This window comes from Lepisosteus platostomus, chromosome 12 (assembly GCF_059453375.1).
Source record: "Lepisosteus platostomus isolate fLepPlt1 chromosome 12, fLepPlt1.hap1, whole genome shotgun sequence".
Lineage (NCBI taxonomy): Eukaryota > Metazoa > Chordata > Actinopteri > Semionotiformes > Lepisosteidae > Lepisosteus > Lepisosteus platostomus.
In genome coordinates this window covers 41,671,502-41,697,471 of record NC_142622.1, presented here as the reverse complement: position 1 = coordinate 41,697,471, position 25,970 = coordinate 41,671,502, and the positions used below count along the sequence as shown (strand labels likewise).

The following is a 25,970-nucleotide window of genomic DNA, read 5'->3' as shown; positions in this document are numbered from 1 at the left end:
ATGTATATATTTTATAAAAAAGACCTAACACATATCTTCCAACACAAGGTATCAAGTTTTAAAAATATGGATGTTGTTCCTTTGTAGCTCCAGAGGGAGTGTCTGCCTTGTATAGAATATGGTCCAGAATAATTTTACAATTAAAATTGGCATTTTTTAGAACTTAAGGCTTTCTTTCTAAAGATAAAATATGCATTATATTAATAGGCCTCGGCCGTTTTATTTTTGAAATGTTTTGGCCACGCCCACCCGCACAACCACCCAATCTGATCTTGGACACTCTGCAGTCACCATAGTACCGGCAGGACACACTAACCATCTCTTCGCTGACACCACTGCAAACCTGGAGAAGTTCAGCAGGGGTCCAGTCCAGCTCTGCTTCACTGCCTGGTGAGTCCCAGTCACGGCTGGCTAGCGAGATAACTCGCTTTCACCTGTCACATTTTGACTTCAGCTTTTTAAAGGCCTGTGTCACTACCAGCACTTTCACTGTCCAAGGCCACAGTCACTGATATGAGGTTGGACTCTCTTTCACAACGGTATTACACTGAGACAAAAGCAAAGAAAGCCTTGTACTTGGTTCATTTTAATTATTTTTTGTGAAAAGGCTACAACCAACTTGTTTGCCTTCAATGCACATATACAGTATGGTATATAGTCCCATTTCTTTCGTAAAAGTTAGTTATGGTCCAAGATCAGCTGTTTGAAAAGAAGTCATTTTGCAGACATCTGTTGCCTTTAAACAACCAGATGTACCTGCGTTTAATGGTTGAACTTTGAAGACGGGTGTCTTGTGGGCAGCTGGTGAAAGGTAATACTTTGAGAAAAATGCGCCACACTCATAGGAAGTGAGTGCAATTTTTGGTGTTCCACTCTCAGCCACGTCTGAACTGTAGCGCTCATTCTTTTTACACTTTTTACAAGATCATGTAGATTATTACAGGCAATCTCCAATTCACATAGGGGTTCCACACAACCTTAAACTGAAATTCAGATCAAGTTAAGAGAAGGTATCCACATGGTGCAATGTAGAATGAGAAGCCACATGCAACTTCTGAGCTTAGTCACTCATAAAAGCTCTAAAAACACGGGAAAAGGGATGTATGTCACGATCGTCACCCCTCCTCTTAAGGACGCTCCAGCCCTTACCTATTCTAGTTGATAATGTGCACCTGCCTCCTGTTTTGTCTCACTATTTAAGCCTGGGGCCCACCTACCAGGAGAGGGTCCAGGAGAGACCCGATGGCACAGGCTTCATCATGGCATCCTGACCATCTGAGTCCCAGGCTCAGAGCGCCTGTCCTCGTTACCCTGGTTTAATTCCCTGTCCCTGTTCCGTATCCCGTTCCGGATTTTAACCTCGTTTGTCTCGTCTTGGACGGACCCCCCGGTTTTGGACTTCGGACTGTGCCCCGGATCTCCCCCTTGGACTGTCTGAACTTGTTTGCCTGCGCCACGCCCCCTGAGCACCGGATCACCCTCGTCACGCCCCCCTGTCAGTCAACCCATTGTATCCTGCTTTACCTTATCCTGTTGTTCTTCTCCACTCTGGATTATACCCTCTGCACAGGGTCCTGAACTACACGTACAATGTATACGCTATTTTTGTTTGCATGCTGCAAAAAGAAGAAAATAATAATAAAAATAATAAAGTTTCTTAACAAAAGCTTTCTCTCAGGGTGAGAAGAAAATGATGCGTGAGATCGTCTGTTATGCCTGCTTTATTAAAGGCGGAAAAGGAAACTTGAGAAGGGGCTGAAAAGGAGGTAAATAAATGGAAATCTCCATCAATTAACAGGGAAAACACAATGAGATCAACTTTGGCTTTAACGCTTGCTTTTTTATTTTACATCCTGATGATTTGGATGCACTTAAATTGTGAGTGTGGATCATTTTAAAAATGTGATTATGACAATTATTCCCTTATAAAATGAATACGCTGAGAAAAAGCAAGTAGAGAGCCAAAAGAATGTCTTTGTGTAGTTCATGAAGACCGCATGGCTAACAAAACAACATTTTATCATTTTTGGGACTTTCTTTCCTATGGAGCCCTAAGCTGCAGCAAGAACATAAACTGTATTTTGTACACAACTGTACCTAATATTTTTTATTTGTGCAAAATGTTCTGCAAAAAGAACTCAGATTTATCTACATGGAGAACACCTTTACCGGCATGTTCCCTCAATTCAGTGTAGTGTAAGCCACAGTGAGTCCTGTTCTGTGTATTAGGGGTAAAACCAAAAACCTCTTTTGTACTTGAAATGATCCCATCCTTGCATTCTAACAACCTTAAAAGAAAATGAACCTTGTCGAGAGATAAGTAAAAAAATACAATTATTTCATAGGACAAACAAGCAAAGGCGCACACGTACGCAAGAAAAGTAAAAAATAAACTACGCGCAGTACGGTACAGTATGAAACTGCTCCTGGATGGGCAATCTCATTCTAAATCATGCATTACTAATGCCTTTGTCCCGTCTGTCCAGTGCGAGGTTTCGTTTAGCACTCGTGCACATTTGGAGGTCAGTCAGAAGGCTTGTCCTCGTTGCTGACCCCTGATCTGTCCAGCAAGTATCTTCCCGTGTTTGACCAGCTATCTTGCCTCATCTGAATGGGGAGAGGTTGTGTTAATAAAATCCAGGCCTCAGTTCTATTTCCCCCCCACCAGACACACAAATACACAAGTATGCTGCGATATTCTGACCTGAGAAAGCTGAACTGGAGGATTCTAAGTCCCTCTAAATTCTAAATTGGGACGTTTACAGCCTTACAAGTGCCGTCTTCAGCTGCTGTAGCACGTGCATAAAAACCATCACCTTCCATCTTTTTATTTTTTATCTCTCTGCAGCTAATCCCTTGCTAAAACCAACCATTCTTGGCAGAACAAAATATTCAAAAATAAAACCAGCACAAGACATACTTTTGCCATCCTTTCCTCTGTGTTGCTACGGGAAAAAAAAAAAGAGTGTTTTTTTTCCCCCAAAATGGTTTGAATTAGATGAGAGCTTTTTAAGTTCATCCACATGGGACACAGACACACACACAAAAGGTAGCGGTTAGCTACCGAGGTGAGAAAGTACTACAGCGCTGCGCTTCTGGATTTCTGAATTGTCGGGTTTCACGGCTCTGTCTTTTGACGTTATGTAACAGCTGCCTTTATTCCTGGTTCCACCCTGTAAAATATCCTCCATTTTAACTTGATGCTGTGCTCGTCTGGGCAGCGCTAGCACACAGAAGATCTGGGAGTGGGGTTACTGTCGGTCACTAGCACAGCGCGGCAAAAATCACAGCGCTTGGCAGTACGCCATCCCCAGAACTCAGCTCCCTCTGGTAAAGAGAGACGAAGGCTGAGAGGGGCTGGCAACCAGCCAGACAATCATTTTGCTCTAATACTTTCCTCGACAGTCCTGTTTACTTTCTAATCCCGAGGACAGACAGAATAGCGCGCCCACCAGCCCAGTCCAATTTGCTTCAGTACGGCGTGTAGCACGCTGGACATCGGCGCAGGAAGCGCCGGAAAGTCGCGCTCAACAGAAAGGAAAACAATTCGATTTGTCATCACCCATCATTTTTCTATTTTACACCCTCGCATTTTGGATTCACTAAGATTTGGCCAGAACACCAGGGTAACACCCCTACTCTTTTCGTTCAAAACCTGTGAGCTTCTGCCTCCTGATGACAATCAGAGTTACCCAACAAGCTGAGGTCTCCCTGGCTGAGACTTCGGGTTAAGAAGGCTCCACGCCCGAAACGTTGTGTTTCTTTTCTTCTCTTTTCAGCATGGAATAAACCTTTACTTGTGCCTTCATAGGCCTTACTTGTTAGGCTCAATTCAGTTACAAAGTCTCTGAGCTACCAGGGAAGCTCCTTGTATAAACCTAGCAAACTGTTCGCTGATCATTTGAGAACAGACAACTGAGGGAAAACAGACTGACAACTGTTAGTTGCATACAGCCAGTTTACAGAATGAACTCTGTATATCTCATTTTAACTACAGAGGTCAGGCATTTACACTACTCATGTAAACCCTAAGACAAGGAAAACAATCCAATTAGCAAGGAAAAAGTAAAGCTAAAATCTTTATCAAAGCTTTGTGAAAAGGTAAATCCTTCAGTTTCTACTAAGCAGATTGTGGACATAAAGTGTACATTTTATACATAGTGACTTCAGTCGTTTGCAACAGACTTTAAATTCCAGCTTCACTTCAAGTAATATTAGCTGCTGTATGCTGGTTAATTTTTAGATGTTTTTGGTTATTTTCTAGAACTCTTTAGAACTCTCTAGAACTGAGAATTCTATAACTAAGTTAATTTATCATTTGATCAGCGTTTAAAATAATCAGCAACGTATTTTCATCTTTTCTAACTCGGCAGTAAATGCATCATGAGATTCACTGTTACCTGAAGAATGATTTCCTTCCTGTTGCTTCGAGCTGCGAGCGCCTCACATTATTTTAATAAATAACTGCAAGAAGAGTCACAGGACAACTGAAAAGCTGTGAAATCAAGCAACTCTACTTAATTTGACAGTGTGAACAACCGGCAGACTAATCCAGATCTGGAATGACAGATGCCAGATCGGGCCCTCTGTGAACGAACATAATTTGAAGATGAGCAGTAAGCAGCGTGGAGTCTTTCGCCAAACGAGAAGTGTTATCACAACAAGAGGGCGGGAAGTGGCAGGCAGGTCTGTGTGAGCTTTTAAATTCACCAAGAGATGAAAAAAAAAAACAATCCAGGTGCTGCAGTCTGCTGACGCAATGTCAAGACAAAACTGAAAAAAAAAAAACACAGGAGAAAATGAAGATGGTTGCTGTGCGATGAAAAATGTTACCATGACTATAAAAAGAAAAAGACCAGGGGGGCAGTTATAGATAATGTATATGTTCCTAAATTCCTCCAGAATTTGTTCAAAGATGTGGTAAAATGTAAAAAGTACCAGCTTGCAGTAACACTGATCATCCTCAGGAAGTAACAATAGCTTAAACAGATATCACTATCCATATCACTGCAATCCCACAATCACCAGTCAGCTAGGGTACAGACCGCACTGTGAGCTTTTTTCTGATCAAACTCCGACTCAAACATGTGTATAGATAACCCGACAGTGCTTCAGAGATTAGATTTCACATCACCCATAAGTGTAAAGACATCTTTTTCCAATTACCAGTTTTACACAAAGCGTGTTCGCACACAGTTGAACCCCAGCGTCTTATGTCTGCCCCCAGCTAAAGGCTGATGGCCCCGTGTGAGTGTATGAAGTACTGTATCTCATCTGAATCTAGTGGGTTTCCACCAGCACAAGCAGTTTGGAATCCTTTTTAAGGGTGAGACATTGTGTGACCTCATGTGAGCAGACCATTCAAACACGTGGGGAAGAGGTCTAAGGTACAGCAGCAAGAGTTAACAGTTCATGTTATTATTCTTGAACATTATACGGATAACTGAACACAGCTGCCCACAACTACTATATTTATATGTGGTTCTGTGCCTTGCTCCCATGTGGACGAAGAGGCTTTGTGTGACATTAAGACATCTGTGCTTGCCGGCATGACCTGCATAGTGATACAGTGTCTGAGGTTCAAAGCCGTGCCATCTGCTGTCATCACTTCATTACTTTCAGTTCGACATGCTTCACCATCCAGAGTTGGAAATATTGGTCTTTGACCAATAACTTGCATCCTTCAGCTACCCAACCTCCAACAACAGCTGGGCACACACAGAAACAAGAACCGTCTTAGGTTCTGCACAAAAATGACTCAGACCTTTGGTGCTTTCAAATTGGGAATTTCTAGCTTCCAGGCACGAGAGCACATTCAGGGAAATCAAGGGTCCCTCACACCTTCAAAATTAAAAATAGCAGAGCACTTTCATAGAATATCTTGCAATGTTTGTAGTGGTGTGGTGAGTTTTTTGGTAGTTTTACTATGGTGTGTCATGCTCTGCCATTCCTGTTTTATGGTGTGTTTGCCTCTCACTTTGCGGTACGCCTCTTAAATGCAGAACCCTGCACTTGTGTGCATTAAAAACCAATTACCAGGAGAACATTTTTTAAATTTAATTTGCTGCTTCTTCAGTGCTTAGCAGTCCTCCTAATTTGGTACAGTATCATCTAAATTTGACTAGTTTACTAAAGATAGAATCTAAAGACCAGAATCTTGTCATTTATACTGTATTTGATATGAATTAGGTAAAGCAGTGGTCCTAGTACAGATCCCTGTGGTACTCCACTAATTACTTCACTGCAACTGGAACATTCAGGATTTACCTGTACTCTCTGTTTTCTATTTATGAACAAATGCTTAATCCAAACACACGCTTCCCTGAACGAATCTAAAGAGTTCTCAAAGCAAGCTCCTTCCAGCACATAACCAGTGCAGCGAATGTCAAAGGATTCAATGCAAGGATCCAATGATGAGCCTCTATAAAGGGTACGTGACAAACATAAAATGAGATATTTTATGTCTTTTCCATTTACACCTTAAGATGGAGAGGAGCTCCCAAAGCGATGGACCCCTCACTTTGCAAAAACCTCCTGAATAATTGAGAGGGAAGGGGAAGATTCTTGCTTCTGCCTCTGCAAGTCATCAAATATCATTTAAGCTCTTCACCCAGTGACATTTATGTGGCTCAAATGGGCTCCCAGTGCCTTGAACCTCTCCCAGCAGCTGCAGTGAAGAGGGCTGGGCGCAGAGAACACTCACAGAGCTGAAGATCCTGGGGCGATAACGGCAGACCAGACACACTGGGAGGCCTGTCTGCGGCCCTCCTGGGCACAGTTTAGAGAGATAAGACAGAAGAATCAAGGCTTTGAATTGCACTAATTGCCATACACCGCCCTGCATCTGTAGCCTAGAAGTATTATTACTGAGGAGATACTATCTTACAACATTTTTTGGAAAAACAAAACATCTGCCTCGTGATTAACATGGCTTTTCTTTGCCATCTTCCAGCACTCTTTAAGGAGGAAACAGTTACTTGTTCAGGGATATTAGTAAAACAGGGATTAGCCTGAAAAGAAAATGTCCTGTAATCCTCAGCCGCAGAAGCATATATTTCTATTATTTCTATAATAGAACTTTACATAAATAGAATTTCTAAGGTATTTCTATTTTGTACTATGCTGTATTTTGGATTTCTGCTTCTGAGCAGCCAGTGCCTGCACTATGATCTTAGTATTATATGCCTGATACGAAGGTCACTTAAAATCTGATCAATCTCTGTGCAAAAGTCCTGAGACCTTGGAATGCAACCAAAAACAAATTTGTGCAATTTTCACTGACAGTTAATATCAGAGAGTGCATGTTATCTGATCTGTAGTAAGCAAGAAATAAATACTAAAATGCATTGGTTTTGCTCAGTTATCCTGACTTTTCCCGGAAAATAATGTGCAAACTCCACACACAGGGCAAGATCAGGTCAGATCAGACCCAAGAGCCAAGAGCCGTCAGACACAAAACCAATCCCATCATCCCACGCAACTGTTGATCAGTTTAGATTTGTTAACCCACTTAAAAGTGAATCCTGAAAAATCCCTATTCTTCCGTTCAAAAAATTTTCTTTCAACTAAAAAAAACAAAACATTTCATCATGGTTTCTTGGAACCCCTGCTGTCAGCCAACGGAGATAGACCATCTCAGAACAATAGCACATACCTAGAAAATTCTGCGCTACGATTGATGTACCACAACCTTTTTATCATGTAAATCGGGCTGGGTAGCCGCGCACTGTACAATCCCTGAATAATGTCTCTGTCAGTAAGGGAGGCGACCAGGAAAATATGCGAAAAGCAAGACAAAGAGACAAAACAAGCCTCTCTCCTCGTGGACCCCTCTGCTAAGACTGGGGGGGGGGGATTAATTTATTGTTACAACCTGCTGGAGGTTACGGAACAGCGCTCTTCCAGGATTCCCATGAGAGGGGCTGGAGCACACAGGCTGCCTTCTCAATAATATTTATCACCGCGGAGCCCCGGCCCACCGCGCTGATTAATTCAGCCCGCCGCCCGCAATTAACCGTGTGCGCTTGGGACGAGGCGGTGAAAGACAGCCGGACTGCGGCCGTGGCAGAGATCGGCGGGCGCAGCTCCGATGAGCTCATCTCCCCGCACTGAGAATCACCATGAGCTCATTTCTCCCGCATCCCTCCACGACTCGCGTCTCCGGTTACCGGCCCCCTCCCTCCGCAGTGGGATCGATGCGGTGTAATGCGATTTAAAAGACTGCCATTAGGGACGATTCTTTCCCCTTGTCCTGGGTGGGTTTTAGTCCTGAAAGGTTGGCACAGAGGAGGGAGTTAGGTTTGTGTAATAGAATTACAGAAGCATCCACAAACAGTGCTGCAGCCCCAAATCCGTGGACTTCATATTGTTTAGATTCTGCTACAGCAACTAGCGTCAAGCAAACGGAGGGATTTGTGTTCGAAAGGACCCAAAGCACAGCACCTACCCCACAGCCCCCCGGAGGCTAGTTTTAACCAGTTCTCCTGTTTCTTGTGGTTAGGTTCAGAAGCTCAGCAAAGGAGCTTTTTTTTCCCCCCATTTCCTCCTTCACCATACGTATACAGTGTGTGCCTCTTTAAATAGCTACCTGCTCTGATCCTGGGGATCTTAAATTGGTTTTGTTAAAGCACAATATGTTCAATGAACTAATGCTGGGCTCAGTGGAACGCAACCACAAAGACCTCAAGGGCTGCATTTGAGAGAACCCACACTAGTAAGACTCAAAACATAAGACTCAAAAAGCAGACATTATTGATTGCTGTCCAGCCTGAAGCTTGACAAGAAAAAGAAAGTTGAGGATCGACCGTGGCATGAACTCATCTGCTCTTCTGTGTTACTTGTGAAGACAAAAAGTGTTCTGAAAGAATAACAGAACACACAGGATAAAGATGTTGTATTAGGTGGATTCAGACTTGCAGGAATCCTAAAGAAACAAGAAGATGAGAGCATGCTCAGGAATCTCCTTATCCTTCCAGAGCGGAGGTGAATGTAAACGTTACCAGCTGCAGTTGTTTTATTCACTGGTGACTGTGAGCCAGCTGTCATTCCAGTGCTACTGTGTCTGCTCATGTCAAGGGTTTAAAGCAAATACACAACCGACAAGCGGCTCTGTAAAAACGATTACACTTGTCAGGCTTTCATTTTGGCAGAACATTATTCCAGCTACTGTTGACTCGCAACTGGCAGCCCACTGAAGTTCAGCAGGTGAGCCTGGTCAGTACCTGGATGGGAGACGTCCTGGGAAAGCTGAGGTTGCTGACTGGAAGAGGTGTTAGTGGGGCCAGTAGGGGGCGCTCACCCTGCAGTCTATATGGGTCCTAACGCCCCAGTATAGTGACGGGGACACTATACTGTAAAACAGGCACCGTCCTTCGGATGAGACGTAAAACCGAGGTTCTGACTCTCTGTGGTCAATAAAAATCCCAGGGTGTTTCTCAAAAAGAGTAGGGGTGTAACCCCGGTGTCCTGGCCAAATTTCCCATTGGCCTTTACCACTCATGGCCTCCTAATTATTCCCATCTCTGAACTGGCATCATCACTCTGTTCTCCTCCCCACTGAGAGCTGGTGTGTGGGGAGAGTACTGGAGCATCATCCAGGTGGGGCTGCACACTGGTGGTGGTGGAGGGGATCCCCATTACCTGTAAAGCGCTTTTCTGGACACTCCACTCAAAGCTCTATATAAGTATGAGGAATTATCATTATGGGCTTGCCCATGTACTTGTACCGTATATAAAACGCCAAAAAATTGGGAAGGAAAATCCTGAGCATACCGCAATCAGCTCTTGACAATCTAAAATCTGAAGAAATCCATTCCATGTTTCCAGGATTTCGGACAGTCTGAACTTCTGCTTGTGACCGTCTTCCACTTTCCTCTGTGTAAACCAGGGCAAGGGAGGACTCATCCCTGTGCCATTTTCCTGTGAATGATCGCTCTCCACATCTAGTGTCATCCCTCACAACAACAGTTTTCAATGTTGATGGCCCCGTTTACTTTTTTTATTTCAGTTGAGGGGTCAGATTTGGTTGCTTTCTTCAGTCCCCTTTACCCTGGTGAGAGAGCCTCACGTCAAGGGCCGCTAACCTTCGACAGCTCGGAAGATTCTCCACGCTGAACTGCGACGAGGGGCATGGAAATTAAACTGGAACGATCAGAACACCTCTCGTACGGAGAGCTGAATTAGCACGTGTCGCCAGTTTAATTGTCGTCAGCATGACAGAAATTACATAATTTACACCTCTAACCCCCAAAGATCAAATTGATGAGTGTAATTAGGAAAGAACAAAATGTAATATGAATCACTATAATGGGAACTGCTTCACTGCAAGGTCACAGTAGGTCTCATTTATACAGGTTTGACACTAAAGTACAGTTTTCAGTAGGCAAAAATCACTTTTCTTTGAAAACGTCAAGGAAGGATTAACTCTTCCATTGGATGGGGTGGGCATGTCAGGTGACATCTGTATTCATGCATCACAAGTGCTGTTTTTTAGCGGTGTTTAGATTGCACTTTCCGCAACACAAAAACACACATTCAGCACACGGCAGATTGATGGGCAGGTTTATGACTCCACATGTACAAAAATGGGATATCGGCTACGACATCTCAGGCTCCACTTCACAAATCACGACATTTCTCCACACGATCTAATAAAGGGAAGGGCGACAGTTCACACAAGCAGTGCTTTAAGGTCTTCCACAAGAACAGAAAATAAACGAGCTTAACGGCTTAAAAAATGGCCTCATTTGTTCAATTCATCCACCTACTTTCAGTTAGTCTAAAAGCTCAGAGTGCTGTGTGCCAGAGTTCTAACCAGCACATACAGGACACAAGGCAGGACTCCCTGGGTAGACACCAGCCCATCACAGGACACACACATACAGTATGTAGGGCCAGCCATTAGGAAAGGCCTGGTAACACCCCAAGTCCTTGGAGCTGTGGGAAGACCTAAAAGAGACCCATATCATGAGGTGGAAACTTACAGACCCCACACAGACGTCTTCACAGGCCAGAGTCGAACCTAGGACACAAGAGTGATGAGGTCGCAGTGTTAACTTTTATGCCGCCAAAACTATCACAGATGGGAAGAATGCCTCATATCAACTTCTTACGCAGGTGTAGAGACTGAATTGCTTAGGCCAGCACCATTTTAGTCCTGGGAAAAGAAAAGCGCGTTGCAACACATCCCGAAATCAAATAAAGATGGCAAAAACCATCAAGAGCAACGAATACAGAAAAAGCTTTAACAACGTCGGCTCACTCCTGGACAGAAAGGAAACGTGTGCTTTCTGTTAAACATTTTTAGCAGCGCGCAGACAAGCCAATCAGATACACATTTCAAAACATTCCAAAAACACAACTAAACACAGCTAAAGTTCAAGGAAGCCAGTTCATGACTACATCCAATCTGATAACTAAGAGCAGGACTCTGAGAGGACCGAAAACTATAATAAAAGTTACTGTGGGTTAGCTGGAAGCCATCCAACTCAGCAGATTTCAGTACTCTGCCGAGACGAGGGCTTTTCTGATGCTAATCAAACAGTTGTAAACTCGCAGCTCCAAAGTTTGCTGAAAAGCATTGTTTTCTTTGGCAATAATGGGCTGCCCCCCTAGAAAAACACTGTTCTCGGGCTCCACAAACCAATTTCAGATATGGCCCTTCGAATCTCAACTGATCCGAGAGAGACCATTTGACCTGTACGGTAAAACAGACCAATAGAAAGCAAGGAACCAAGTCCAAGTAAAGTTCTGTCCGATCCAGCAGACTTTTTCTTTTAGGTTTCAGTCATGGTCACCCTGTTCTTGTGTATAGTTCCACTCTGAACCCATTCAACTTCCTCTGCTTGCAATCAAGTCGACAGAGGTCACCTGTCACCCTTAAGGAGATCTGAGGAAATCAGAGGTAGTCAGAAGACTCCTGACTAGCTTTTATTACAATTAGACAAAAACATTGGAACCCTTCAAAAGCAAATGACAGTTCAAAAGCCTTAAAACAAAAAGACTAATCAGTCCCAAGAGTACAACAAGGAATACTATTATTCCTGTATATGAAGTAGATATTTTGGTTTTGAACTTTGAGATATTTGAAGGTACAGGATCCTAACACTTTGGAAATTGCACTCGGTTCTGTTGTCCTAATGTTTAAAAATACACAGAGAGACGTACGGATGTGTTAATACTGCAGCAAAGAGCCGATCTGCAAAGATCATTGACATTTCCGGAGCTGGGGGAATTTGTGTAGCCGTCACACCCCTTCACCCTGAGGTGTCCTGTGGATGACCACAGCGAGAACAGATCCAAACCTTGGCAGAAGATCTGAAAAGAAAGTCTTGGGGACCAGAGAAACTGGGAAAGTGCACTTCCATGGCTATACAGTAACCTACCACAGTTCTTTACAGACTGTTAGAGACATAAGAAGCTTAAAACCGTATGAAGACGTATGAAGAGGCGTTTTGGAGGAAATGGACTAGAGACCATGTGACAGTGGTCCATCACAGCACTGACCCCCCAGAAATGCTGGTTCCCACTTATACTGCTGCTGCAACTGGGCTAGAGTTGGGCTACCTCCTCAATGGTATAACAGCAGAATCAGGTTGAATCCACAAAAGCCCACTCCGGTCCAAGGCCCCACTCTGTTTTGTAATGACCAAGAGAATCAGCACCCCAATATATAACCATCTCTGGATTAATCAGGCCATGAGGCCAGAGTATCACTGAAACAGCTAGAAAACTAGAGATGGGTGGCTCTGTGGGTGAAGAATAAAAATTTGGAGAATAAGAAAAACCTTTTCCGATCTGGATGCAAAGAACCTGGCAACAGATGTATACAAATTATTAGCATAATTTGGTCAGAAGATACCTTTATCTAAAGCGACTAGGAGGTGTAGCAACAACTACTGCTACAGTGCTGCATACAATACTGTATGTCTCAAGCAACGGATGGAGCACTAGATAGTTGTCTACCTTGTGCAAGAGATTTGTGCCAGAAACACTATCATTTGGCTACAGTGCACAAAGTGCACCCAAAATACATGTGCAGGCCGGAAAACCCTCACAAGGTGCAAGACTCTCACCAAAGAATGAAGCATAAAAATAAAAAAAGACATGGTGTTTTTTGTGTGTGTAATGAGATAAAAAAACATGGAATTTCCTGATGAATAATAACTCCCCCAGATAACATAATAAAGATTGAGTGTGTAATCTTCACAGTGTGCAGTCTGTCCCCCACTGCGGAGAAACAGAAAACAATGTGGTATAAGCACATTCACATATAACTGGATTTTTAAAGAGATGCAAAGACAAAGACGATACTTTCTATGGATTTTGAGACCGCTCCAAACATCTACAGTGTGAAGCACAATGCCATTCACCCCTGAAAAAAAACAGAAGAAATACAGTCTGCACCTTGGAGATTTCTGTCACGCCCTCTGCAGCCAGAGGGCGCTCCTTCTCTGTCCTGTCCCTAGTTTCCTGCCTGCTGTCCTTCCGGTCCCTCTCTTTCCCTTGGGCTATAGATTTCCGTGTCTTGCACTCTGTCAGGGCTCAGCATTGACGTTCGGATGTCCTGAGACCCGCCTAGCACCAGGGCGCCCCACGTCCGCTCCCTGAGGGCACAGGTTTCTATACGGCATTCCCGAACTCTTTGCACAAACGAGCCCGGGCCTTTTTCCCCGTCTCGCCGCTACGCATATGGGTCTTTTTCCGCTCTCCTGCTCCCCACGGTTAGTCCCTTTGGACGTCCGTGACAATTTCAGACATTCAGCAGCCTCACCTTCTCGTAACAAAGCCCTTGTGCCCTCATTTCTGAAGCACACAGCCTTCTGCAATGATTTATCTCAGGGATTCCCCCAGAAATGCCGAAAGGATGACTGCAGTCAAAAGCTGACGGTTCTTGCCTTGCGAGATCTCAAATAATGCAACTATGACCCCATTTGAGTTTACCCTATAAAAAAGAGCAGAGTGCTTTCCTACAGGCAAGTGTTAATTCTGCAACATTACAGCTCAAGTGGCCCGAAATACCAACTGCCTGGTCAAGAAATTAACTACAGCAACAAGAAAAGACAACAAGGAGAAAACACAGTAATGGGAAGTTCATGGTGTACTTACAGTCAAAAGATGATCTAGCATCTGTACTGTAACTTCTCATACAGCAATAAAAAAAAAGTATTATAATACAAATAGAACACAGCGGGTGACTCTTCTTCTCCACTCTACGTTTGTAAATTCATCAGAAGAACTGAGAACGAAAAGGGTTTCTTGAGTTTCTCGTTCCGGCACATACTGTAGCTTTGCAGGCTTGGTGGTTTAAGATGCATTACTGAAGTGCTTGCATGCTCTGCAGCGCAAATACGTTTGTGCACCTCTGTAATATACACAGCTGGTGTGGTTTCATACAATTATTCAGATCTTTATGGGGCTGTACTACCACAGCATGCTGTAAAAGAGCACTGTTAAACCTCAGTCTGCCACGTCTCCAAAGTTTCATTTCACATCTGTACTAAAATACTTGAACGTGTTGCAACAACTTGACAACAACGGCATGCTTGCAATTTCTTCCAGGTCTTGTGATGTTCAGTTCTAGATACTGTACAAAAAAGTGAATAGTGTACCAAACTGGCTGGGAGTGACTGTGTTAGTTCATGTGCTTGGATGACAGCTGTGCCACTTGACCTTGACTATTTTGTTCGGCTCTGGGCCAATGGAGTCGTTAGCAACATGAGACAGAAACAGAAAACAAACACCAGAGTGCTTTTTGATTCTTCAGAGTAGTGTTTAGAGGGTTATTAATTCTGTTTATATAATCGACACATTATGCATGACTTTCGCTACAACATTGTGAGAAATATGAGCAGTGGTGCTACTGGGTAGCCACAGGCACATAGAAAATGAGCTTCTGAAAGTCACTCTGAAGTAAACACACTAAGATACCTCAACACAAAGACAAACAGTAGCCAAGTGTCTTTTATACTTTTGTGAACAAACAAAACATAATAAGCAAATATTCCTCCAGCTGCTGTCACTTATCTGTCTGCTAATGCGCGTGGTTTTTATTCTCCTCAGCTATAAAAAAAGTGTCAGGTCATTTTAAATTCAGCTTAACATGCTAAACGTGCCTGCTGCTTAAATAGCTCAGCCTTAATAAAAGGCTGATGAATTACCCCTTAACAGCATCTGGTTTGCTTCCTGAAGAAAACCAACATTATCCTGTAGGCACAGAAAATAATTCCAAAGATAAAGAAACACAAGGATTTCTACGATAATGTATGTGTCACATATGCCATACATTGTCAATAAGGGACCGAATTGGCCCGGAGACAAAGCAAGACATTTCAAGACGTCATCAACTATTCATAGAAACGGGTATTTAATATCACACAAAGGCAAGAACTGTCCTCCAATTTAGTCGCATGGAAGAAATAGGTACCTTTCTATAACCTCCAGGGTTTAACCTGGAAGAAAGCAGTAGAAAACAGCAGATTTAACAGTAGATTTAACGGTTATTCCAATAATTGATCAATTAACGTTAACAGGTAGAATAAAAACCAAAGCGTGACGCCTCTCTCAAGGTCTCTACCAGCCCACACCTGCCTCATGGTATTGCATACACAAACACCTCCCTCCCTGCTCCTGTATTAGAAATGCTGTGCCAACTGAACTGTGTGGCTCCGGCTGTTCACCAGATCGGTTATATCCAGGACTGCGCTCTCGTCTAAAAACGAAAACACCCGAAACAGTATGCTGCCGCATCCCGAGAAGGAAAATCCGGAAAAAAGGTTATAAAAACAAACCGTATCAGGTTTTACTTCATGCTTACAGATCTTATTTTGTACCTCGAAGGAACCAACCCAGGATATCAGTTTCAACAACAGCACAGTTCACTCCAGGATCCACCCTCCCCCCTGCTAAAGACGTGCCTTCTGTTCTCAGTCATTACATGCATTTTACTGTATTTTCTACTTGTGTCTTCTGGTTCATGTTTCACTTGACCTGGAACAAGTCAACTGGGTTGACCTTCTCAATACACATGATCTATTATATATTGATTCAACCGATCTATTTTCATTCAGAAAAAAATGGCCTTTTGCCCTTTTTAAAGATAATTTTACATACTCTTTTCCACGAAACAATGCTGAGGTACTTGCTGCACCCATGTCATGAGTGGCTTAAACAACACACTCATCAACAATACGGGGAGCCTTGCATTACAGGGTGCAACACCACAAGGTTCGTGCTTATACATCCAGCACCACAATCTGAATATTTCTTTTGTGTTATATGCAGAAAGACTGTATCAAAATAGTGATTTTGTTCATCAACAGTGATGAAATCTGTTGACAGATGTATTAAATCAGCCTTAGTCCTTTTTCTATTAAAAAAAATTCCTAGACTACCAGGCATGAAAGGGAGTTTGTGGTGTGAGACATCACCTCTTTTCAGGGACTGGAAGGGACTTCATTCTGACTCACGCCTACAAGCAAATCTGTACTGTGGCAACAGCCAGCAATAACACACATTCACACAATAACACTGTAGCTCTTAATCGCAGGACATCTCAGTATGCACTTTGCTGCACCAAGCTGCAAAGTATTTGTAAGAGCAGCTCTTTTCTGGCAGTTCACTCAGGCGCAGCAGACTGAAGAAACCGATCTGTGCATGATTCTGCACACAGCAGTTTACTGCTCACAGTTCTCTTCTTGGGTCACGTGTTTTTTAATCACACACACTGTTTTCATAGCTCAACACATGTGGTTGAAAGCAAATACCTTCAAAAAAAGAGGCAAGACATTCAGTCAAATACAGAAGTGTCTGTATTTAGACACTGGCAATCTGGAAATCGCTGTGGTCCACAGTAGCGTGTGGGGGGGCAGGTGTGTGTCTACCAGAATGAAAATATATAACAAGATGAGCAATACTGGAACAACAACGGCTGTCTGAATTGACAACAATAAAGCAATGAAATACTTTCATTACAGAGCACTGAAAATGTTTAGGTGGCCAGAATGGGGATGTAATCCGATTCTTGGACAACAGAATTTTTTACATTCCTCAGGCAGTTTTGGAAAAATCATTTCCTAATCCCGAGCAATAGAATTTGTGGCTTCCGTTTCGTTGCACACAAAAATATTTCCCCGCTGTTCTTAAACTCTAAATCGGATTTTGTTTATGTTGTTCTCTGTGCAAGTAATCTTGAGTTATTGCACTGTTATCAACTGCTATGCTGTCCCATTTGTTATGTGACATGTTTTATTAGCACATGTTTTGCACGTACGGATTACATTACCTCAGCTAATCATAATTTTATTTTGTGAGAGCTTTTCAAGAAACTCAAAGCGCTGTGCAACTGCACTCGTGTTATACTCCAGCTAAAAGGAAGAGTAAAGAAAAAAGAAAAGCTCAGCCAATTAACTGAGTAATAGGTCTTTAAGTGACTTTTAAAAACGACACAGTTGCTGAGTCTCCAATACATGCGAGTTCTCTCTTCTTGGGGAGAGTAAGTAGGCCTTAATCTGCAGATTGGATTATTTTCAGGCAAATTAGTATTTAAGAGAGCCTGGTGCTGGCTTTCATTCTCACCTCCAGTTTCTACCCCGGCAAAAACCCGTGGCAAGCCCAAAGCCAATGCACCTTACAGGAGACGGCAATGAACTAAACCTCAGCTACACAAACCAGAAGGACTATTCTGACACCAATTACGTTTGTCTAAAAAAAAAAAAAGATCTTATCAAACACGTTTTCTTTGTAACAGCATTACGAAAGTATAATAAACGATTTCATTATGATCTTTTAATAAGGTTCATGACTTTGGGCTTGCCATGGCAAACGGCAAATTTGTCGATAAAGTTTTGCACCAAGGACTCAAGGATATAAAAAAAAATTGATTTTGTTTTTTTATTTTTGCAAAACCATGTACTGCTGTTAAGGAGTCCGCAACCTGCTGGAATGCCAAAGCCCAGCACCTGAACTGCACGCAGACATCCTGTTACAGCGCTGCCCAGACAAACACAGACAAACAACAGGCAAAAAACCCTCTCTCATTAGAAAACCCCGACAGGACAGCTCAGTCGGGCGGCAAGGGGACAAGAGCACTGTCCCATTCTACTCATGCCGGCGAGACGTGCGAGTGTCCTTGCACGGCCGCTTCTGCTCACACCGACTGGATGAGAATTGGGAGCTCCGCGCTGGTTTGCAAGTTTAACAGCGTGAGGGGTAGAAAAAAAAGAAGAAGGAAAAAAAAACCCTGACACTGGCTGCTTGTTTTCCTCGGGCTGCGGTAAGCGAGGACAGCGTCCGCAATTAACAGCCGGAGGTTTCAGCTTATTCGGTTCTGCCTCATTAACGCCCATCACTGATGCGGCGAAGGGGCTGTAATTTTTCAGGATACAGTTTATGCCCATTTTGTTAAACGGGGGGGGGCCGTCGTGTTTTTTTTCCGGGGCGCTCTTACCCACCTGGCCCGCGGGACGTCGATGCTCGATGACACCACCTTGCGCTTTTGCTCCAGGAGGGAGACCGAGCGCGGGTGGTCTTTCTCCGGGTCCGGGGCTCGGCTCGTCTTCGGCCCGTCGGGGTTCGGGAAGTCCTCCTGCCGCTCCGGGGACGCCGGCTCGGCTTCCCTGCTCCGCTGGTCCTGCTGCGGGCCGGCGGGAGCGATCTCCCGACCGTTGCAGGTCTGTCCAAAAAAAAAAACGACAACGGCAAAACTGAACACAAGGCCTCCCAGCGCGGTCCAGCTGCAACTGGGAGAAAAACGTTGCTTTAATGTATTTCAGCTGCACGATCCAATTATCTCCAAAGAACGTTTGACTGAGACGGACTGAATGACTTTAATTGTTTAATTTCACTGCATAAACAGAAGAGCCTGACCATCTAGTACCCCAAGGAAAAATATTAATTCATAAATGTACCCCCAATTAATCAGCTTTAATTCCTACTGGAAGTCGAAAGCTTTGTTCTCAACAGGAACTCCAGTCTCGGGGAACCCCTCCAGTCTTCTGTTTTTGTTGCAAACCTCTGACTACTTGATGCCTATTCTCAGATGCAGGTTAAAGTTGCTTTGAGTTTTTTTAAAATGTGTCATTTGGATTTGTAGCTGGCGGTAACCCTACTGTACAGTATATCCCTTGCTGAGCATCTGAACTCCCCTTCATTAGGTTTCGTTGCCTGAAATGCATCCAATTCGATCATCGCTGCACAAAGGAAAAATGATTTACCATGTCACTAACTTTGCATAAGTTCTGTATGGTAAAGTTGCCAGTGTAAACAGTACACTTGGAAGTAGGGCAATTTCGAAACCAAAGAGTGAGCTCAGAAGCTGGTAATCAAAAGTCTAAACAAGCAGTAAACCAATTAAAAGCAGCAATCGGTAACAGTGATTAAATGCTAGCGGGAATAAAGGTACAGGGGTTCCCCAGGACTAATGTTGGGAACAACTTCTGTTGGCAGTGGCTTGGTCACAAAGGGGGAATGTGATCCAGAAGATAAACAGCAGTAAACTGCTTAGAAGAACCAGACCCCTACAGTGTATACAGATATCTACGGTTTCCCAAATGTATGATCTGTCTCTCCGTTTCGATCATTTAGAAGTGCAAGTCATTGTTCGATCCACCTTGGCAGCTGAGCGCTCTTACTTTCGAATTGACTCAGAGGAACAAAAAACAGACAAACAGCCACCACTGCAACATGGGCGTGAATCCAGCTTCTCTGTTTCTCGCCCCGGAGGGGAGGGGGAAGAGCTCTTCAGCCACTGGTGTGACTGCTTAAAGTTCAAGGCAGAATCCCCCCTGCTGCTCCCACTCGGCAATAACCCCGGAAAGACCTGGTCACTGACTCGACTACTAAACTCTTCCTGCTAAAAACCACACTGAGGAAAGTCCAACACCTAAATCAGTTACCGAAAAGCCCCTTATCCACTTTTACATCAGTGGTTATCAAGTTGTATAATATTCAGCTGCCCAGCCGTGCTGTTCAAGCAGATACCCTGGCTTCTTTCAAGGAATGGCTGGATGAGATCCTGGGATCAATTAGCTGCTAACCAATCGGCCGACTGAGCTAAATGGATTCCTCTCGTTTGTAACTGTATTATCTCCCCTTCCTATTTATACTCATTAACAGGAACACATGATAACATGTTAATTAATGAAAATGCTTTCCTAACTGCACCACTGAATTCCTAGCAACCACCAGAGGTAGGGAGAACTCGGTGCAGAATGAGTCATTTACATTCCTGCGCTGGGTGCCTTGTTTCAGACGGACACGGGCTGGCAGCTGCAGCTCACCAGCTACGAGCTCTGTTCAGCATCTGATCACTTTGCACGCGATGAGATGCTTCCTGAAATAGCGTTTTAATTTAAGTGTTCATTAGCACCTGAGCACTGTGTTGAGATTGACCTGCCTTCTCGGTGGTAATTGTACCTGGCCGTCTGAAGACTGAAAGATGCTAGAATGACAATATGACACAACTGCAATCCTTAAATTATCAGCAAATGTTTAGTGATATCGATATTACAATTCATTATAAAATTGCAAAACCATTATTGTTTTCTATTAAAAAGTGTCTTCTATCTGTAACAACATGTTAAAGATAACTACATTATGTGGGAAATGTGGTTATACTGTATATATTAGCAAATTATGTAGATAACAGATAACAGGGATGTATCCACAAACGAGGGTACATGAAACAGTCTATGCCCCTTGAGATCAAAAGTATAAGTTTATAATTTAAATTACTCTGGATAAAGGCATCGACGCAGTAAATGGAAAAATGATTAAAAAATAGTCCTAATAAAATAACATTAACATGAATGTGCCGCGATGCATTAAGAGGCAAATATTTTCACCCAAACTCATCGAGAACACTATAAAAAATAATGGCACCCAGGATCCTGCCCCATCTCAGTTCCATTCTGTGCGATTAGTTATATGATCTACTCCCACTCAAATAATGCAAGAGGTCACTTTAAAGGTCAAAAGGTCTCGATTCTGAACAAAAAGACATTTATACACAAAAGTGTAATAAAATTTTGCACAAAAAAAAAGGGAAGGAAAAAGAAAATTTCCTGTTTATTAAAGTAAGCCTAGTTGGAAACAGCTGTTTCCATTGTCTACAATACCCATTTCCTTTTGAACACAGGACCACTTACAAAATCTTAATTACTTCCAGAGAATTCACAGTTAAACTAGATTGAGTTTCACAATACAACAGATGCAGGTTTTCAAATAATTCCACCTATCGGTGTCTGACGATAAGCCCTTTTCCTGTAAAGAAATCTAAAATGAAACCAGTTCCTGACCACTGGTCGTCTACCTTTTATATTTTGAAAACGCAGATATTTCAACAGGACATCCATCAATTGCATTCTTCAAATATTCTTAAAATGTTACACTATGCCTTCAATATCTGAAATATATTTTACAAAGCATTGCATCACTTGTCTTTTTTAAGTTTAACAGAACTGGGAAAATTTTCAAATATCAACTATTACGGGGGGCACAGTGGTTAGCGCTGGGACCCCAAGTTCACTTCCAGACCTGGTGTGCTCTCTGCGTGCAGTTGCCATGTTCTTCCCATGTTCACGTGTTTTTACAGTCCAAAAACATACTGGTAGGTTAACTGGCTTTTTAGGAAAACTGGCCCCGGTGCGACTGTGTACATGTCTATGTTTGTGTCTGTGTGTGACCTGTGATGGACTGGTGTCCCATCCAGGGTGTATCCTGCCTTGTGCCCGTTGCTTGCTGGGATAGGCTCCGGCTCTACCTCAACCCTGAACTGGAAGGAGCGTTAAGAAAATGGATGGATGGATGGAATATCAACTGCATGGGTCTCCGAGCCTGGTCCTGGAGAACCACAATCCGGTTATTCCTATACAGTAGGTCACTGTAAATTAGAGATGAGGAACACTTGTTTTAGCAACTGCTCGGTGAAGCAAGTCATCTTGAGGGCTGAAGGATATTCTGCTTTTTGCTCCATCTCTAACTTACTTAATTGAACAACAGCCCCTGTATAATTAATCACAGTTACATTGCTCCAGGATTTTGAAAATTGATGATTTAAAAACTACTTATAAAACCCCGCTGGACAGGGAACTCTGGGCCCAGAGTTGGAGACCCCTAATCTACTGTATCTTAGATAGCACTGCCCGTTTCTCTTTTTTTAAAGATCACGTAGACGACAGCGGTGCAATTACACCCCTACAGAACGGCAACAGCGCTTCACTGTTAATACTACATTCATTAATCACACCTGGCCTAATAGCACTGCGCCTCAGTCTGTGCACAAGAACACTGCCCGGAAGACGGCATGCCTACTAGTCATTAGAAAATGTACAATAAGACGAGAAGTCTCTTGCCAAAATAAATTACATCTTTCCACTGTCTATCAACCTATATGCACTGGTATCTTAAAGCAGTAAGGCTGGTTCAAGTCAAAGCACCAAGATTGTGTTGACTGATTCAGCACAATGTATTTTTACATTTATGAATTACAACCGTTAAAAGGTATTATACATTTTTCACATAAAATGCAGTGCTGATGTAATATGTCAGAGCAACTGACTTTCACATCACATTCCTTGTGGGCAAACTATGGGGCAACTTGCTTTATCCAACACAATGACTATGATGTGAATAACACTCTCCATTGGGGAGGATAAGGACTTATAAATATCTTGGTCTACAGAAATATGTGTTTTATTGAGGTGAAACTGTCAAATGGGGATGTTGGCGGCTTGCTTGTACTGTTTCAGAATCATAATCCAATTCTATTAGTGAGACTTGTATCAATCACCGTGAGAAAATACATAGTATAAAAATGGAGAGAGAGAGAGGAACTGAAATTAGACATTCTTTAACCAATAAGGACTTTTTTATGCATTTCAAACGCACTTCACATTTACCCTAAAGGACAAACTTTATGCAAAGTGCTCAGACCCAGATTGACCATTTGAGGTAATGGACAGTTTCAGCTGAAAAGGCTGGCTTTAACCATCTAGCAGGCCAAACTATGACAAGAACAGTTACAAGTGTGGCCTCAAGTGAGGTGTTGGTAATTAGTTAATTAGTTAAGGTACCAGTTGGTAATTAGTTAATTAGGTAACAGTGATGAGTTAAAAATGCACACTCTCACATGGGTGTGATAAGTGACGTTTGAGGGATACAAAAGTCCTCACAAGGATAGTACAGTGTAGGAAGGCTGTTTCATGGTCTTTTTTTTGGTATAGTCTGTAAAATCTTTTTCAGTAAAGTGTCCTGCGCTGTAAAATTACTGTTATTGTGAGTTTTTATGTGCTCAATTGATTGCTGGAGCTGCCTTATTTATAGACTTATTCTGAGTCTGTCAGAAAGCACTGCAGTACATTAAATGGATGCAACATCATGCTCGTCTGTGATTATTGAAAGACTAATGCAGGCAGCAATTGATTTCAGTTTCTCCAGTGGAAACACAGGAGAGGTGACCAACATATTTAAAGGGTTTAAGCCAACACCACTCTCTAACCAATGCACAAAAACAACCTTACAAAATCTAGATTTACTAAGCATAAAAAGAGGAAAGGTGTTAAACAAAGACCATCTAGTAAAATTCAGAAGGCCGGTAAATGTGAAGAGTCAAAAAGTATAGAATTGACTTGCTATTTTTGCAGCTTGCCGATAAGAAATATCTCATTGCTCACATTGTGATTCTATGAAGACAGTTGGCTCTTACAAATGTTTTTCTAACACTGTTTCCAAAACACTTATACAGTTTTAGAAGTGAGAACCTTAGAAAATAACCCTATTAATGTTTAATATTTTTCACTGATTTCATAGTTTAAAGTCTGTGCCTTGATTGTTCCTGTATCAGCTCATCTGAAAGCCTCACCTGAAAGCGTGGGGCTATGGGCACTGTCACAATTAAAAGAGCTTTAACCTTCGTAGAAATGCTGCAGATTTACTCTTTTATTCAGCTAATAGGGCCTTATACTATATTATTATTGTTGTTGTTGTTGTTAAAGTTTTTAAGGAAGAGAAAAACCTGCCTTAATGCAGAAAAATAATTGAGAGCTTTAGTGTGAAATGCTGTTCTCAGCAAGTCTAACGAAAAGAAACAAAGGAGCCAAATGAATATGTACTCCTTAGGTATAACAATGGAAATTGCAAACCATTCAGTTCTTCCTCTTTCTGTTCTCAGCGATTAGCAGCCTTATTATTCCCATTCTGAGTATGTGCACACAAAGATAGTGACACCGTACACAGGAACGTGCTACTGCACAGTTCTTTAAGATTTACTAAAGATATGGAATGATGCACAACTAGAAAAAACACAAGAGAGACTCAGTTCAGGTTGCCAATATTACACAAAGGTTAACGGCTGAATGGTATCATCCTCCTGAAATGTAAATACCAAAATGAAGCAGATTAACATAACATAACATCACTTTATTGGCCCTGTACAATTTCTTGCATTAGGAATTCTTCTTTTTGCCCAGCTTGCTCTCCATGAGACACACCAACAGGGAGAGAAGCTTGGGGTCAGAGCACAGGGTCAGCCATTTATACAGCACCCCTGGAGCAGCTGGGGTTAAGGGCCTTGCTCAGGAGCCCAATGGAGTAGGATTCCTCTGCCGGCTGTGGGATTTGAACTGGCAACCTTCCAGCCACAGGCGCAGATCCTTAGCCACAGAGCTACTGCTCTGCCCCATTTGTGTTGCTGAATTCTGAAAGTACACTAAGAATGTACCTTTGGACAATTTGAACACTAACTGTAGTACTGGTCCACTTTAAAAGGCGGCCCCGTTGAGGTTAGTGGGTCAATTATAGGGTTGACAGTTTTACTGGCAAAGACTAAGCCAAGTCCCTTTCGTCTGGAAAGACTCTTAAAAATAATCAGTAAGTAATTCCAGTACGGGAATTGTCTTTTACCAAGAGTTTGAAGACTCCTCTCTTTCCACAGTTTGAAACTGTGCCAACTTGTCTGTGCGCCATGGATCACTGGCGTTCAGAAAAAGGCCACATCTCAGAAGCTGATGCCCAGTCTGTATTGTTCCAGACAGCAGTACCTCTTAGTACTTCGCTTGTTTTCAATGTCTTCCAATCACACAAAAAAAAAGATTTGTAGTTACTGAAAACGGAACAGAGACCCTTACCCGACAAGAAAAGCTTTAGTTATCCTCTAGTAATTCTGTCGACACTTGCAGCTTATTAATAATTCATTTGTGGACTCATCAGCCCATTTGATACTTTCAGATGTCAATGAGGCTGATTTACCCACATGTTAGCATTCTGTGGGCACTCCGTTCGGTGATCTTGTTTGAGAAGCAGCTTGTAAATAAGTGTCTACTTTTCTCAACAGGAATATAACTAGATTACAAATAAGAAGAGCCCATGTGGTCCATCCCGCTGATTGCAAGTTATTGATCCGAAGATCTGGCCACTTCTTGAAGGAATACAGGATGTAGGTGTAACAACATGGCGGGACAGTTTGTTGTGCCTTCAAACCTTGATTTCCCCTATTAATATCCGCTTTGCTCGGACATACTGTAGATGGACTGTTGGTCCAAGGAAACATAGGAATGTATGTAGAGCCACAAAAGAGAATCGGTCATTTTGTCTGTCTAGCTCATCTGGTTGTTAGTAACTAATTGATCCAGTCGTCTCTTGAATAGAGCCAGGGTCTCGGCTTCAACAGCATGACTGGGCAGCTTTTTCCACATTCCCACAGCACCTTCAGTAAAGGAGTGCTTCCTGTCCTAGGCTCTAAATGCACTTTTATGCAGTTTCCAATTGTGTTCTGTGCCCTCTGTTCCACTGTTCATTCTGAAGAAATCTGAGGGGTTTGAGTTCGTCAGTCCCCCTGGGGATTCTAACACTTCTATCAGGTCTCTGTAATCTTCTCTGTTCAGAACTAAAAAGGTTCAGTTCCTCCTGCCTGTGAGGGTAGGACATTCCCTCAAGCCCGGAAATAAATCTGGTTGCTCTTCTCTGGACCGGTTACA

General features: G+C 42.8%; 1 protein-coding gene across 7 annotated transcripts in view; it reads right to left on the bottom strand.

Annotated features, from left to right (window-relative positions):
- znf704 (zinc finger protein 704) overlaps window positions 1–25,970 on the bottom strand; it is a 48,733-nt gene that overhangs the window by 19,205 nt on the left and 3,558 nt on the right. For all 7 annotated transcript variants that reach the window (XM_088601972.1, XM_088601977.1, XM_088601971.1 and 4 more), the window contains exon 2: window positions 18,450–18,670. In XM_088601972.1, coding sequence (XP_088458098.1) covers window positions 18,450–18,670 — 221 coding nt within the window. The remainder of the gene's footprint in view (window positions 1–18,449; window positions 18,671–25,970) is intronic.